Source organism: Petromyzon marinus, chromosome 11, assembly GCF_048934315.1.
Source record: "Petromyzon marinus isolate PM22_M1 ecotype Great Lakes invasive population chromosome 11, UKy_Petmar_22M1.pri1.0, whole genome shotgun sequence".
NCBI classification, from domain to species: domain Eukaryota; kingdom Metazoa; phylum Chordata; class Hyperoartia; order Petromyzontiformes; family Petromyzontidae; genus Petromyzon; species Petromyzon marinus.
In genome coordinates this window covers 13338481-13353482 of record NC_133677.1, presented here as the reverse complement: position 1 = coordinate 13353482, position 15002 = coordinate 13338481, and the positions used below count along the sequence as shown (strand labels likewise).

The following is a 15002-nucleotide window of genomic DNA, read 5'->3' as shown; positions in this document are numbered from 1 at the left end:
CTTTCGCGGGGGATGCTTTTATAAACTGGATAAACATTAAATCATAGTTCCTACAGATGAATATACTACAAGCGTCATATATTGGTTATTTTTAAGTAAATTAATGCAAGTAATTTTTTTCAATGTAAGAATTCCTCGTCGCAGATTTTTCATTTGCCATCAGCCGTAAAAACAAACTGCTGTGCGCTTATGTACGTTTGGTCCGGGTATTGTCTCCAGACATTTTATGGAGACACGAGGCTGTGCTCTTAGGATTACAGCTCCGCTCAAGCATGATTTTGAAGTGCCAGGGACACACCAGCACGGCTCTGTCAGGAGATGGCCCTCCATGAATTAAACCTGCTGCCGAAGGTACGTACAGACAAACCATTCATTGTGCACAAATAAGGAGAACGCCAAATGTTTCGTCAAAGCCACAGCTATGTACATTCGTATCCATGACTTTGAAAATGCACATCTCAACATCACGTACTGTTTCTTAACTTTGGAATACTCATTCTCATTGTACAAGTATCTTAACAGCTGCAACAATGTTAAGTCTACCAGTAAGCCAAGTAGTTCATATTACACGTAGGGTTAATACAGTATCAATCCTTCTATAAATATTGTGCAACTTGAGGTAATTATATCACAGCCTGAGTGTTTAATCAATCGCTAGGTTTGCAGCTTTTCCTTTACTGTAGATGCACATTATCCTCCAATAATCCGACAAAGTTTATAGCCGTGTAAATAGGTTGCCAAGTAGATTAATCAACCGTGAGTGGTTCTCAACTCCAGTCCTATGGACCTAAAAATCACTATATATCCCCGTTTCAACCAACCACCTAAATGCAAATACAGTATAGGTAATGTATCAATTGGGTGTGCGTGGCGAGCAATATACAGTACCGTATACCCTGTGCATTTGTTAAGAGCCACAGTAGGTTAAACACGTGTATCACAGTTGAGTCGTGATGACAATTTGGGCAGGCTGTTTTGACACACGACACTTGGCCGACGTTATTTTGTGCTCAGTGAGATTTCCCCACATGGGCAACATGCGCAGAGCGCCCCCCAGTGACCCAAGTGTCGGCGAGGTTTGATTAAACACGCAGATACGACCGTGCAATGAGCTGGAGTACAGGCTATGGTAAGAAAATATCAAGTACATTTGCATAACACAGTACAATGAATTGTGTTCACGTTAGCTCAGGATGAATCTAGATACAAGGACATCACCTTGTGGTAAAATCCTGTTAAGATTTATGCTCAATTTCCAAGTCCTTTTTTTTATATAGATTCAAGACAATAACTTAAAACACTGATTAAAAAATAACTAAGGCATTTTCATTGAACACAAATACAGTGGAAGAAAATACAAATGGATCAAGGCATGGATATCGGCAACGTACGATTATTCTGGATCTAACGTTGGCCATACATTGAGACACCTCGGTATTATATTTTTTTTATATAAAGATAGGCAAACAGGAGAGTAAATGTTCATTTTGCCTGGTTCACTTTTCATTGCTTAAGACTCCAATTGGCAGTTATCCCACATCTTCGCAACAAAGTGTGAATTCTGTCCTCGCCTCAATCCCTCATGTTTAATTGTTGAACTTTGCCTAGGCTTCAGGCTCCACCAAAACTTGGGAGTGAAACTGGGCACAAAAAACTGGGTCGCATGTTGCACGTGCCCGACTAAATTAGTACACGATTGCCGAAACACGTTTTAAAAACCTTTAACAGTTTGCTTGCACGTATAATAAATATATTAAGAAACCTTAATATAATTATTACATAGCTAAATATTAAAAATATATCTTTTTCAAATATCTCGCTGTGCAATCGCAGCTGGAAACATTTTTTTTACAAAAGCAGTCTGCTTGTAATTCACCAAATTAAATAAGTGTCATATCTGTCAGGGTGTCTGATAATGAAGTGAATACTGCGCAAAAGAGGCGATTTATGGCAGGCAAATTTTGAGTGGCTTACAAAACGAGTGACTCTTCCATCACCCAGGAGCCACTTGGGCCTTATTGCCCCCAATGTGTGGCTGACTTAAGCAAGGTAGGCACCATGAATATGCATAATATGCAACAGATTGTTGTACATTGTGTTCAAGGTTTTGCACACGTTGTTACAGTACTTGAGCGGCTTGATATATGCACGGTATGCTGTGGTGCTGTGAAGACCCCGACGTTATTAATAGCCCTGGCTGTACGTGCTGTGCACGGGAGGAGAAGCGCTGTGTTCGAAGCTGACTCTGTGTCGAGCTTTCGCGTGTGCAGTCGGGCTATCCTCGGCGGGCGCACGCAGCTTGGCTTGCGTCTGCGCCTGCGTCTCTCCCACAATCTCGCGCAGGAACTTGAACTTGGAGAGGAAAAGTTTCCACACCACATACCACCCTAAGTGAGACAACATGGAGACGCAGAAAGATACGTTTAACTGACGCATTCATGCACGAATTTACACCAAAACACACGCGCAAACAACAATGTACGGTAGAACCTTGGAGATCGAACGCACCAGAACTCGAACAAGTCGGTGTTCGAACGATATTTCCGAACATTTTTTGCCCCGGAAACCGAACGAAATTCGGAGGTCGAACGGCCAATCACGACTTGAAAGAACCTGTACGGCTGAGACGCGTATGGCCAGCAGCGTGCATGACGCTTGCCCAGACAAAGGGGACTCCCGTTCCAAACAATAACACCACCTCCTCACCACCTTCCACTCAAGCCATCAACTCTCCTTACTACAGGTAAAGTGAAGTTCAATGTTCATTTATTTCATTTATTCCATATATTTATTCATTTATTCCATTTATTTATTGTGTTTCTTGTTTTTTTGTATGATTTTATGCATGTAATTACTGTAAACTTCGTGTAAAAATGCTTTATAATGAGAGATTACTTGTGTCTGGAACCAATTAATGTCATTTACATTAATTATGGGGAAAATGAATTCGGTGTTCGAGCAAATCGGTGTTCGAATGGCCTTCTGGAACGAATTAAGTTCGATCTCCGGGGTACCACTGTACATGCACTTGTTTAGTTAGACCGTAACATCAACAGTACAAACTAAACACCAAACCACGGATATGGTAGCCAATAAATATTTCCAATACTAATGAAAAAAGCACAGATGCATACAGATACTCTGCAAATATACACATGACAATGATATCCCGACTACATTTACATGAAGGACCATTCAGGTAAACTTTGGAAGAAGCCAAACATTTACATCAAAAGCTTTCAACTAAAAACTGTACAGAACCCAAGTACAGAACCCGTGTTCTCCCCGTGGTCACGTGGATTTTTTTTCTCTGGGTCCTCCGGTTTTTCCCTCCACATTTAGAAACGTGCATTGATATTACTTAGATTTTGCTGCCCCAGACCCTGGGGGCATCAATAGCAAAGACCCTTCCTCCGGGTTTTGTACAGCAATAGGGAATGTGAAGCTGGTAAATGAGCGAAGACCTGAGGTCAAATTTGTTCTTTGAAACAGAGAGGAGATCCAGCAGGCAGTCTGCGGATTTTTTTGTAAGTACATCGTGAATAAATAAGATCTGGTGCACAAGCCGTCAAACATTAAGAGATGTTAAATTTGACCCAATGTAGAGATCACAGTGGTGAGTCCTATATGGGCAGTTCAATGTAAATCTTAAGGCCGAGTGATAGATGGAATCAAGCTTCTTCAGTACAGTACTTGGGGCTGATTTATACACGATGTCACAGTAATCAAGTAGAGGCAGTATGGTAGCTTTTATCAATTCCAATCGGAACATAGGGGGGAAGCAGTGCTTGTGTCGATACGGAAAACCAATTTATATTTTTGTCTTTTTACCAATATAATCAATGTGATCTTCAAAATTCAGTTTTGAATCCAGGATGACCCCAAGATACTTATAGATCTTGACTTGCTCTATTTGATAATTATTTAAGGAATGTAATTGGGGAAAAATAACTTCCTGCTTTAGTCCTGGTGAGAAGCATATCACCTTGGTTTTGGAGGTATTGAAGACTAGTTTAAGAGCAACTAGCTGATGTTGTAGTTTGCTGAAATCACCCTGGAGCTTAGCAATCAAGCGGCCAGCAGTAATCAGTATCGTGTCATCTGCAAAAATATTTACCCTGGAATGATCCAGGTCAGTGCCCAAGTCATTGACATAAAGAAAGAACAAAAGGGGGCCGAGGATGGAACCCTGTGGAACCCCTTTTGTTATCTTAACACTGTTTGACCTCCAACCATCTGTGAATACAATTTGGGTGCGAGAAAAGAGGTAATTTTGTAACCATTTTACTACGTTTTTGGTCTACTGTATCAAAAGCTTTGGAGAGGTCAAGAAAAAGACAGGCACAGTACTACTTATTATCAAGGCTACTGTATATGTGATTCAGAGAGTGTAATGCAGCAGATGTGGTGCTGTATTTTTTTTCGGAACCCAGATTGTTTTAGATGTAGATTTTTGGTGGACAGGAAACTGTTAATTTGGTAGTTCAATAATTTTTCAAAAATTTTCATCAACGGGGACAAAATTGAGATAGGTCGGTAGTTATTTGGATCATCTTTAGTGCCCCCTTTGTGAAGTGGACGGACATAGGAATATTTCTATTCTAGAGGAACTGTTGCTTCTTTGATGGACAGGTTGAAAATATGGGCTATAGGTTTGTATATTAGGTGACCAACAGTTAGTAGAGCAAAGACGGGAATACTATCTGCTCCGGTAGAGGACCCTTTGAGGTAGGACAGTTGTTTCAGAACATTACTTTTGTGGATTGGCTGGAAACTAAATTCGTTTAATGTTTGGACAGGGGTGTAGGAATTTGCATGAGCAGGGGTGACTCCCAATACATTATCAAAAAGATTACCAGCTTCAGAAAAATGAAGGTTAAAATTGTCAACTATTTTTTTGGGATCTGAAAAATATTCCCCATTTCGGTTAAGCTCAACAGGCAGATTGTCTGTTTTGGATGCCTTTTCGATACATTTGATTGTTTTCCAGAAAATCCTGGCATTTCCATGTGATTCCAGGAGAGTGGAGGAAAAGTAGGCATTTTTTGCATGCCGTATTTTTTTGACGCATCTATTCCTTAAAATCCTGTATTCTAGCCAGTCATTGACCAAATTACTTTTCTGAGCACACGCCCAAGCCTTGTCCCTAGTTTTCATGAGCTTTGTAATCAAAGGATCAAAAACCATGGTGGGCAGTTGCCTTTAGTTTTAAATCTAACCAACGGAGCATGTTTGTTAAGAATTTGGAGAAACGTGTACCTGAAGGTCTCCCAAGCCGTAGTCAGGTTGGAGATATCACAGACCTTGTCAATATCCGATTGAAGCACATCATTAGTAAATGCCTGAGTGCTGAAGTGTCTCATAGAGTGCTTCTCAACCAATTTAGGGGGGGCTTTGGGATTTGCCTGGTAGGTTAAGGATGATTTAGTTTTATTTGTATGTGTGTTTGGGTAATTTTACCTTTCTTGGACTGTGGACTACTGTCATGTTTTTGTATTGTTTGTTGTTTTAACGTTCTTACTCGCCTCTACTGGACATCTGTGAAAAAGAACTTTATAACTCATCTGATTCCTCCAGTATCAATAAATATTCTGATTCTGTTATTCTGAGATAATGTAATAAATCGTGTCTAGATGCCACTTTATACCCGTATAACCATGTTTCTCAAACTTTGGGGTCCGAATTTTGGCCAATAATCAATAAAAGTGCCAAGGCTACAATATGTCCCTTCCCTCGCCCCTTTACCACGATGTTCGGGTGCATAAAAGGTTCCGAGTCTAAAGTTTGATAACCCCTCATTGAGTCTAAAATACCGACTATAATCACCCAGGAATGTCTGTCCTTAACGCTCGTGACGTCACTCCTCATCGACCAGCCCCCCTCATTAATATTCATGAACAGGTTGTCCTCCACATGGACCCCCCCTCATTAATAATCATGAGCATGTGACGCAACTCCACATCGAACAGCCTCCCTCATGAATAATCATGAACAGGTGACGGCCTCCAAATGGACACCCCCCGTTCATAATAATTAACAGCTGACGGCACTCTACATGGGGGGCCGAGGTGCCTCCTCCCCCTTCCTCGACGTCAACTTCCAACCCTCACTACAAAGGCAGAACCCTCACATCACATGAGTTCAGATTTACTGCAATACACCTGTCCTTGGACGGGCAAAGGCTAGTAGTGAAAGAATTACAAAAACATTACTTTGATTTGTATACGTCATCTTGTTGCTCCAATAACAATACCTATATTAAGTGATGTACAATCAAAATATAATTTACTTGTAGGCTGGAGTCTATTTAGATATTTGGGATGTCGCCATGCAAAGTGTTGTTGCCACAATAGGCAATAATGCACAAACAAAAAAGCTAAAGTGATTTGAGCATTGTAGCAGGCTTATCTGCTGTTTACAGCCCTGAAGCAGTCGTAGAAATTCCACATTCCTATGGAGGGCAAAAGTTAATACATATTTATGTTGAACTTTTCGAAAAATACGTAGCTAACCGTGCTAATCGGAGGTATGAGGGAGGGACAACATACTAAACACGTGCGACAACCACTGTTAACTTCGCCACAAAGTGCTACCCACTTTATCAACCCCCAGAGGGATGATGGGCTGAGTACACCGCCAACCAGGATTTAAATTCTCAACTCTCTGACTGCGAGCCACTCGATCTACCTGGCCATGAAAACACATTCCCAACAAATGCTAAATAACTTATATATATAAAAAAAATCCTCGTAAAGAATGATCACGTACCGCACAGCATGAACGCAACAACACACGAGACGGTCAGTAACAGTGACAGCGCCACCAGCAGCCAGTCTTGCCACATCGCCACAGTGCTTGACACCTTCATGTGACCTTTCGTACACCGACAACCAAGAAGAGGCAAGTCCATCACCATGACATTATAATGTAATCGTGCCATTTTTCCAAACTTCACTTTTGTCTTTTTACTCTTAAAACAATGTTTGGTATAAATCTTTACTTAAAGCTATCGTGACTGCAGGAATTCATATTCTTTGGGTCTTTCGGTAAAGCCACGTAAATAGAAATAATAATAAAAATAATAACAAAATCACGATGTTTCGATCACTTCAGGGATTGGGTCATTCCAGTCAATCTGTGGCAAGCAGTCGATTTCCAACTTTTGACAAGAGGAAATGCTATGATTTAAATAAGAAATATTGGTACTGGGCCGAAGACCCCGGCGCCGGCTCAGGACGCTCTGACGGGGCTATGTCGCTCGGCTGGCGTTGGAATGCCTGGGAATTCCCCAGGAATTCCCCAGGAAGAGCTGGAGTCCATCGCCAGGGAAAGAGAGGTCTGGACCGCCCTACTCAACATGCTGCCGCCGTGACCCTCACCAGGACAAGCGGATTGAGAAACTAACGAACGAACATTGGTAGTAATGAGCCCTGTTGAGTGCCTTTGGAATACCAGCAACTCGAAAAGCAGAACACGGGCAGGCTTTATTAAAGTAGGCCGTAGCTACAGCTGTCACAAAACATGTCACACTCTGCTATGCTGATACATTTGTTCACAACTTTGAGTTGCTTGCTGCTGTATATGATCATGACCGCTTCTGGAAATGGCATTACTTTTATAGCTGCTCACTGGCATTGTGGGATTGGCTTAAGAGGCCCACAGTCCCTTATAGGTTTTTGTACGAGGTATAATACGCATTCGGTTTATGAGCCATATACTCATATATAAATAAAATTGTTTGACTGAGCATATAGAATCCGCAATCATATTAATTCTGCTGTGGGTAATGGAAATGCTTTCATGGAAAACTATGAAACGTCTAGGTTTAATGATGGAGGCAAAATTTAACTGGGTTAACACGAGCGCTAAAATAGTTATGTACTTTAGAGCGGAGTTTCCATTGGAGAAGGATTTGCTGTAAGGAAAACTATGTGGGCATGGGCAGGACACGCCGTGAGGAGGTGTGATAGCCGGGGGTCAAGACTAAAGTCTGAGCGACAGCCAAAGAAGAGAATACACCTTACTGGACTTCCACTGCGGAGCAATGAAATCAGCTTGTGCGCTGGTGCGTCCGCTTTGCTAGGGAGGTACAGTCTGTTCTCCTATAACGCGGTAGTTGTGTTCCTTAAGAACACCACTTTATGGAAAAATCGCGTTATAATAAATAATATAGATGTAAAGCACAATTCATAATAACGCGTGAGATGCGTACGCAGTCTGAACAAAGACTGAGGCACGTGGGTAGCATCTAGAAGCATCCAGCAGCATCCCGCCTTGTGCAATGATGATGCTACGCCGAGGCAGCCGTACAACCGCTTATTCCTACTCGTGCGACGTAGTTCTGTTCACTCAATCGCGTTATATCCAACTCACATCCGTGTTACAAACAATGTGTTCCCTAATACATTAATCGCGTTATATCAAATTCGTGTCATGAAAACACGTGGCATTATAGGAGAACAGACTGTACGCAGGTGAGCAAGCAACTGAGGTTGATTAACATTGAATAAGTTTGGTCAACATTGGACGAGTTTATTTTTTTACACGCAGCAACAGCAGGCATTACATCCTACATTACACGATGCAGATGTCACAGAGGCGTGGTGATGCCGTGCCACAGGTAAATATGGCCCGTAGTTTCATACAATCCCAGAAAATCTTCTCAACCATTGTGTGTGGATGAGAGTATTTCTACTTAAGTGTTCAGTAAGATGTGAAAAACTAAAAATAACACAACAATGTACAATACGTAAAGCTAACTTACCTTTTCAAAATTACAATTTGTACGGCAAGCGGTGACAGGACGCAGCTTTGGCAGCGAGAGGTTCCAGCCGCAAGTGTTTTACCTACAACAATAAAAAAAAACAAAGATTATTAATAGATATTACACCTACCTGTTTACGCATGTTGTGTGTAGGTGCCAATTAGCACACTGGACTTGCAATCCAGAGGGCCCAGGTTTGATCTCCAAGCGTGGGAGTTGCAACAACAGTCAAAGTCTCTTGAATCTCCACACCTCTGTCCATACAATAGTATATACATGGGTACACCAAAGTTAGTCGTGTAGTGGGGTATGGGTACTCCCACCTCGACCAAGATATCTGTCGATTGGAGACGAGTAGACCAGAATACTTTAGAGGGGAGACACCTTCACATTTTGAATTTGCTAAAACTCTAAGGTTACTGAAACTAATATGAAGACAACCAAGGTCATGGGAAGCAGTATATTATGTCCATTCAAAATATATCTTCACAATTTTATTCCTACACAAAACTGCATATGCAAAAAAAATGAATTTTAAGTGATAGTAAAACCAGTTATTCGTGATGAATTGCAGGGATATTGTTATTTGTACACATCTGTGGTTTACAGGGATTCTCTTACCATTATACTGTACAGACTTCTCTACTTACGAACGAGATAGGTTCCAGAGGTCTGTTCGTAAATTCAACTTTACTCCGGTCGATTCCTGAAATGTTGTACGGCATGTACGCTAAACACGGAGAATGGCCTTAAAGTGGTACAATATCCCTGTAGATGCCACTGGTTCGTCACGTTCTGCAGATGTAGCTGCCACCACCGCCATCTATTTCGCGGGGCGGTTGCACTTTCGACTCTCGGACCAAACAGGAAACTGGACATGTGGACAGATTTGTTCGTTTCTCTGAAAGTTCGTAAGTGTAATGTTCGCAAGTACCGGAGTCCCTGTACTAGGCCGGCACGGCACACGAGGAGGTGAGAGTGGCCAACGCCGTGCCAGGCCACCTTTGTCTCCCCAATTCTGACGCTTCCACATTGCACCAGGTACTCGTTTATTTTCTTGGCCGAGTTGACCTCGAGGAGGTCCAGGATCAGTTCAGATATACACCACCGATGTTGGCAGTGATACTACAGCGGACGTCCAGGATCCCGTGACGCCTTTCCCGAGAGTGGTGCCATTGAGTGCCGGGATCAAGGTGCAAATCTGCCACGTTTATTACAAAAACCCCATCTCGTCCACAATGGGATATATTATCACGTGAGTTTCAGCATCCTGGCTACGTTTTGGACAGCAGTGCAAGGAACACATGTTTGTACTGTACACGTACGTGCTTTAACCTCCATGGCTCCCACGTCTAAAAGCTACCCCCCACTTCCACCAACACGCAGCGGACCAGGCGTGGTGAAGTGTCGTCAAATATCCCCCCACTCAGCAGTGCTGTAAATAAATCAATCATTGGATTCGTCCCGTCAAGGTGCCCGTAGCCTGGTGTAATTATGACCGAGACACTATCCACCAGTGGTTAAACTACAGGATTACAGCTCATGCGTGTTGTTGATGGCCTGAGATGGCCATCAAATTAATACGAATCAGAATATTTATTAATACTGGAGGAATCCGATGAGCTATAAAACTCTTTGTTCAGAGATGTCCAGTAGGCGGGGGCGGGGTAAGAACGTTACACTTGTTAAAAAATTTATTCGCAAGACATGCCAGCCATCTGAACTCCCACATTGTTTCGATTTAAAGCTTTCGTGACTGCAGGGATTCATATTCTTGGTTCTTTCGGTAAAGTCACGTCGAAGGGAAATAATAAAATAATACAAAATAAAACAATGTATTTCCCTTCTAATACAAAATAAAACAATGTATTTCCCTTCTACGTGACTTTACCGAAAGAACCAAGCATATGAATCCCACATTGTTGTTTCTGCGCTGTTCGTGTTATGTACATTCGAAGCGCCGGTTGAGTGTAAACTCAGCAGCGTTCCTATTATTGGTGAGGAGTTATTAAAAGGTCGGAATCGAACACATCCCCGAGACACCCAACAGCAACAACCACATAACCGTGCAGGTTGACGATGATGCATTACATTTGGGAGCGGTGGTTTAGTCGACTGCGGTGTGAACCTGGTGACCCGAGTTCTATTCCCAATCAAGGCTAACGTTAGTGGCGAGTAATATCTGATACGGTCCTGGGTCTCCACTCCCTTCACTCTCCCACACTGACCAGCGTGAAGCATGGCGAGGAGGAGAAGGAGTTGATGAGAGAACAATGGGGAGAGAGGAGCAGGGAGGAGAGGACAATAGAACACGGAGTGAGGATAAACTGAAGACGAGAGAAGTCAGAGAGTAAGATTAGGAGAGAGGCGGTTGCCAGGAGAGAGGAAGAGAAAGTGGAGAGAGTAGAGGAGGAGAGAGGAACGAGAGAGTGAAAGAGAGGAGAAAGTGGATGAGAGGAGAGAGTGGAGGAGAGGAGAGAGGAACGAGAAAGTGGAGGAGAGGACGAGATAGTGGAAGAGATAGAACGAGAGTGGAGGAGAGTGGATGGGAGAGAGTGAAGGAGAGTGGATGGGAGAGAGTGAAGGAGAGTGGATGGGAGAGAGTGGAGGAGTGGATGGGAGAGTGAAGGAGTGGATGGGAGAGAGTGAAGGAGAGTGGATGGGAGAGAGTGAAGGAGAGTGGATGGGAGAGAGTGAAGGAGAGTGGATGGGAGAGAGTGGAGGAGTGGATGGGAGAGAGTGAGGGAGTGGATGGGAGAGAGTGGAGGAGAGGAGAGTGGATGGGAGAGAGTGGAGGAGAGTGGATGGGAGAGAGTGAAGGAGAGTGGATGGGAGAGAGTGGAGGAGAGTGGATGGGAGAGAGTGGAGGAGAGTGGATGGGAGAGAGTGGAGGAGAGTGGATGGGAGAGAGTGGAGGAGAGTGGATGGGAGAGAGTGGAGGATAGTGGATGGGAGAGAGTGGAGGAGAGTGGATGGGAGAGAGTGGAGGAGAGTGGATGGGAGAGAGTGGAGGAGTGGATGGGAGAGAGTGGAGGAGTGGATGGGAGAGAGTGGAGGAGAGTGGATGGGAGAGAGTGGAGGAGAGTGGATGGGAGAGAGTGGAGGAGAGTGGATGGGAGAGAGTGAAGGAGAGGAGTGGAGAGCGTGAAGGAGAGTGGATGGGAGAGAGTGGAGGAGAGTGGATGGGAGAGAGTGGAGGAGTGGATGGGAGAGAGTGGAGGAGAGTGGATGGGAGAGAGTGGAGGAGAGTGGATGGGAGAGAGTGGAGGAGTGGATGGGAGAGTGGAGGAGTGGATGGGAGAGAGTGGAGGAGAGTGGATGGGAGAGAGTGGAGGAGAGTGGATGGGAGAGAGTGGAGGAGAGTGGATGGGAGAGAGTGGAGGAGAGTGGATGGGAGAGAGTGAAGGAGAGGAGTGGAGAGCGTGAAGGAGAGTGGATGGGAGAGAGTGGAGGAGAGTGGATGGGAGAGAGTGGAGGAGAGTGGATGGGAGAGAGTGGAGGAGTGGATGGGAGAGAGTGGAGGAGAGTGGATGGGAGAGAGTGAAGGAGAGTGGATGGGAGAGAGTGGAGGAGAGTGGGTGGGAGAGAGTGGAGGAGAGTGGATGGGAGAGAGTGGAGGATAGTGGATGGGAGAGAGTGGAGGAGAGTGGATGGGAGAGAGTGGAGGAGAGTGGATGGGAGAGTGGATGGGAGAGAGTGGAGGAGTGGATGGGAGAGAGTGGAGGAGAGTGGATGGGAGAGAGTGGAGGAGAGTGGATGGGAGAGAGTGGAGGAGAGTGGATGGGAGAGAGTGAAGGAGAGGAGTGGAGAGAGTGGAGGAGTGGATGAGAGAGAGTGAAGGAGAGTGGATGGGAGAGAGTGAAGGAGTGGATGGGAGAGAGTGGAGGAGAGTGGATGGGAGAGAGTGGAGGAGAGTGGATGGGAGAGAGTGGAGGAGAGTGGAGGAGAGGAGAGTGGAGGAGAGTGGAGGAGAGGAGAGTGGAGGAGAGTGGATGGGAGAGAGTGGAGGAGTGCATGGGAGAGAGTGAAGGAGAGTGGATGGGAGAGAGTGAAGGAGTGGATGGGAGAGAGTGAAGGAGAGTGGATGGGAGAGAGTGAAGGAGGAGTAGAGAGAGTGAAGGAGGGGAGTAGAGAGTGAAGGAGAGTGGATGGGAGAGAGTGGAGGAGAGTGGATGGGAGAGAGTGGATGGGAGAGAGTGGATGGGAGAGAGTGAAGGAGAGTGGATGGGAGAGAGTGAAGGAGAGTGGAGGAGAGGAGAGTGGATGGGAGAGAGTGGAGGAGTGGATGGGAGAGAGTGGATGGGAGAGAGTGAAGGAGTGGATGGGAGAGAGTGGAGGAGTGGATGAGAGAGAGTGGAGGAGTAGATGGGAGAGAGTGGAGGAGTGGATGGGAGTGAAGGAGTGGATGAGAGCGAGCGAACGCCGCCCGTACCGCGCGCGCTTCACATCTTCACAGCGACTCCTCTTTCTCGGGGGGAAAATAAAAAAAAACACATCTCTGTCGACGGCGAAGCAAACAAGAGCAGCCCCACGGAGTCGTCTGCACGACGGAGCGGTGTGAGCAGGGTGCAGGGAGGTTGTTGCCGTGCCGAGCGACGAGCGGGGCGCGCACTGAGCGAGAGAGCCCGCAGAGTACAGTGCGCGGTGACCCCGCCGGGGGGCGTGGCTCGCGGGGGTCACGGAGTTGCGGCCACGCCCAGCGCCTCGACCGCGAACCGGTTACCGGTCTCGAATCGGTTACCGCAGTGTGAGTCACCGATTAATTGTTTTTAGAGGAGGGGGCTCTTTAGCCGACAAGACATCACCATTTTAAACCATTGGGGGTTTGACAGCAGCATACCCCAGCAAGTCAACTCCTTATCAACCCCTTACCTTATTACAGACCAATTCAGGTCTTAGCGGTCACCCCGTGCCCTTATAAACCTCAACATTCATCTTACAAAGTCCCATCACAGGGGAGAAACACGACGACAATAATTTAGTTTGCCCGTATTGAAAGAGCTGTACGGCCAAGTGGACCTGCAAACTCAATTTCCCTGTACAAGAAGAATACTGGGTAAACGGCATGGCTTGCCAGATATGTAGCAGCACAATGGTGATGATGGTGGTGGCTGTTTTCGCTTGTTGTTTATTATCGGTGGGGGCCGTCAGTGGCCCCCTTGGTGGCCTCGCAATGAAGAAACCTCGGCGTGGCTTGCTCGTTCCTCGGGCAAATACTGTGGGGTAGAGGCGCAGCCCTGCAATTACTTCCCTGGCCACTGTTGGCGGAAGGGTACTCAACTCGAGGCAGCTCTAGAGAAATATTATTTGGCTATAGTTACCCTTGTTGAATTTTTTTTCTCAACATTATTTGGCTACAGTTAGCCTTAAATTTTGATTTAAAGCTTTCGTGACTGCAGTAATTCATATTCTTAGCTCTTTCGGTAAAGTCACGTCGTGAGAATTTTTATTGTTTTATATATATTTTATTATTTCCCTTCAACGTGACTTTACCGAAAGAGCTAAGAATATACAGTTACCCTTGTTTAAATCTGTTCTCAACATTATTTGGCTACAGTAACCCTTGTTGAAATTTTTTCTCAACATTATTTGGCTACTGTAACCCTTGTTGAATTTGTTCTCAACATTATTTGGCTACAGTAACCCTTGTTGAATTTGTTCTCAACATTATTTAGCTACAGTAACCCTTGTTGAATTTGTTATCAACATTATTTAGCTACGGCAACCCTTGTTGAATTTTTTCTCAACATTATTTGGCTACTGTAACCCTTGTTGAATTTGTTATCAACATTATTTAGCTACGGCAACCCTTGTTGAATTTTTTCTCAACATTATTTAGCTACAGTAACCCTTGTTGAATTTGTTATCAACATTATTTAGCTACGGCAACCCTTGTTGAATTTTTTCTCAACATTATTTAGCTACAGTAACCCTTGTTGAATTTGTTCTCAACATTATTTAGCTACTGTACCCATTGTTGAATTTGTTCTCAACATTATTTGTCTCTATATACTTAGTTCTTTCGGTAAAGTCACGTTGAAGGGAAACAATAAAATAATACAATATATATATAAAACAATAAAAATTCTCACGACGTTTCGACCATAACACAAACGTTTTTTGTTATAAATAAATACACCGTTTAAAATAAATAAATTTATGCAAACCGACACACCTGATGACGACCGTTTGTGTTATGGTCGAAACGTCGTGATAATTTGTATTGTTTTATATATAT

General features: G+C 44.4%; 1 protein-coding gene across 2 annotated transcripts; it reads right to left on the bottom strand.

Annotated features, from left to right (window-relative positions):
- Positions 1-402: 402 nt before the first annotated feature.
- Positions 403-13430, bottom strand: SMIM13 (small integral membrane protein 13). 2 transcript variants are annotated; one of them, XM_032951962.2, is made up of 4 exons: positions 13194-13430; positions 8765-8844; positions 6769-6873; positions 403-2387 (listed from the first exon to the last, which is right to left on the bottom strand). In XM_032951962.2, exons 3-4 carry the CDS (start codon positions 6866-6868, stop codon positions 2185-2187), a joined length of 303 nt encoding a protein of 100 aa, XP_032807853.1. In that variant the 5' UTR covers positions 6869-6873; positions 8765-8844; positions 13194-13430; the 3' UTR covers positions 403-2184. The 2 variants fall into 2 exon arrangements, with proteins under 2 accessions (XP_032807853.1, XP_032807852.1); XM_032951961.2 differs by having other exon boundaries at positions 8765-8846; positions 13197-13430.
- Positions 13431-15002: the final 1572 nt, after the last annotated feature.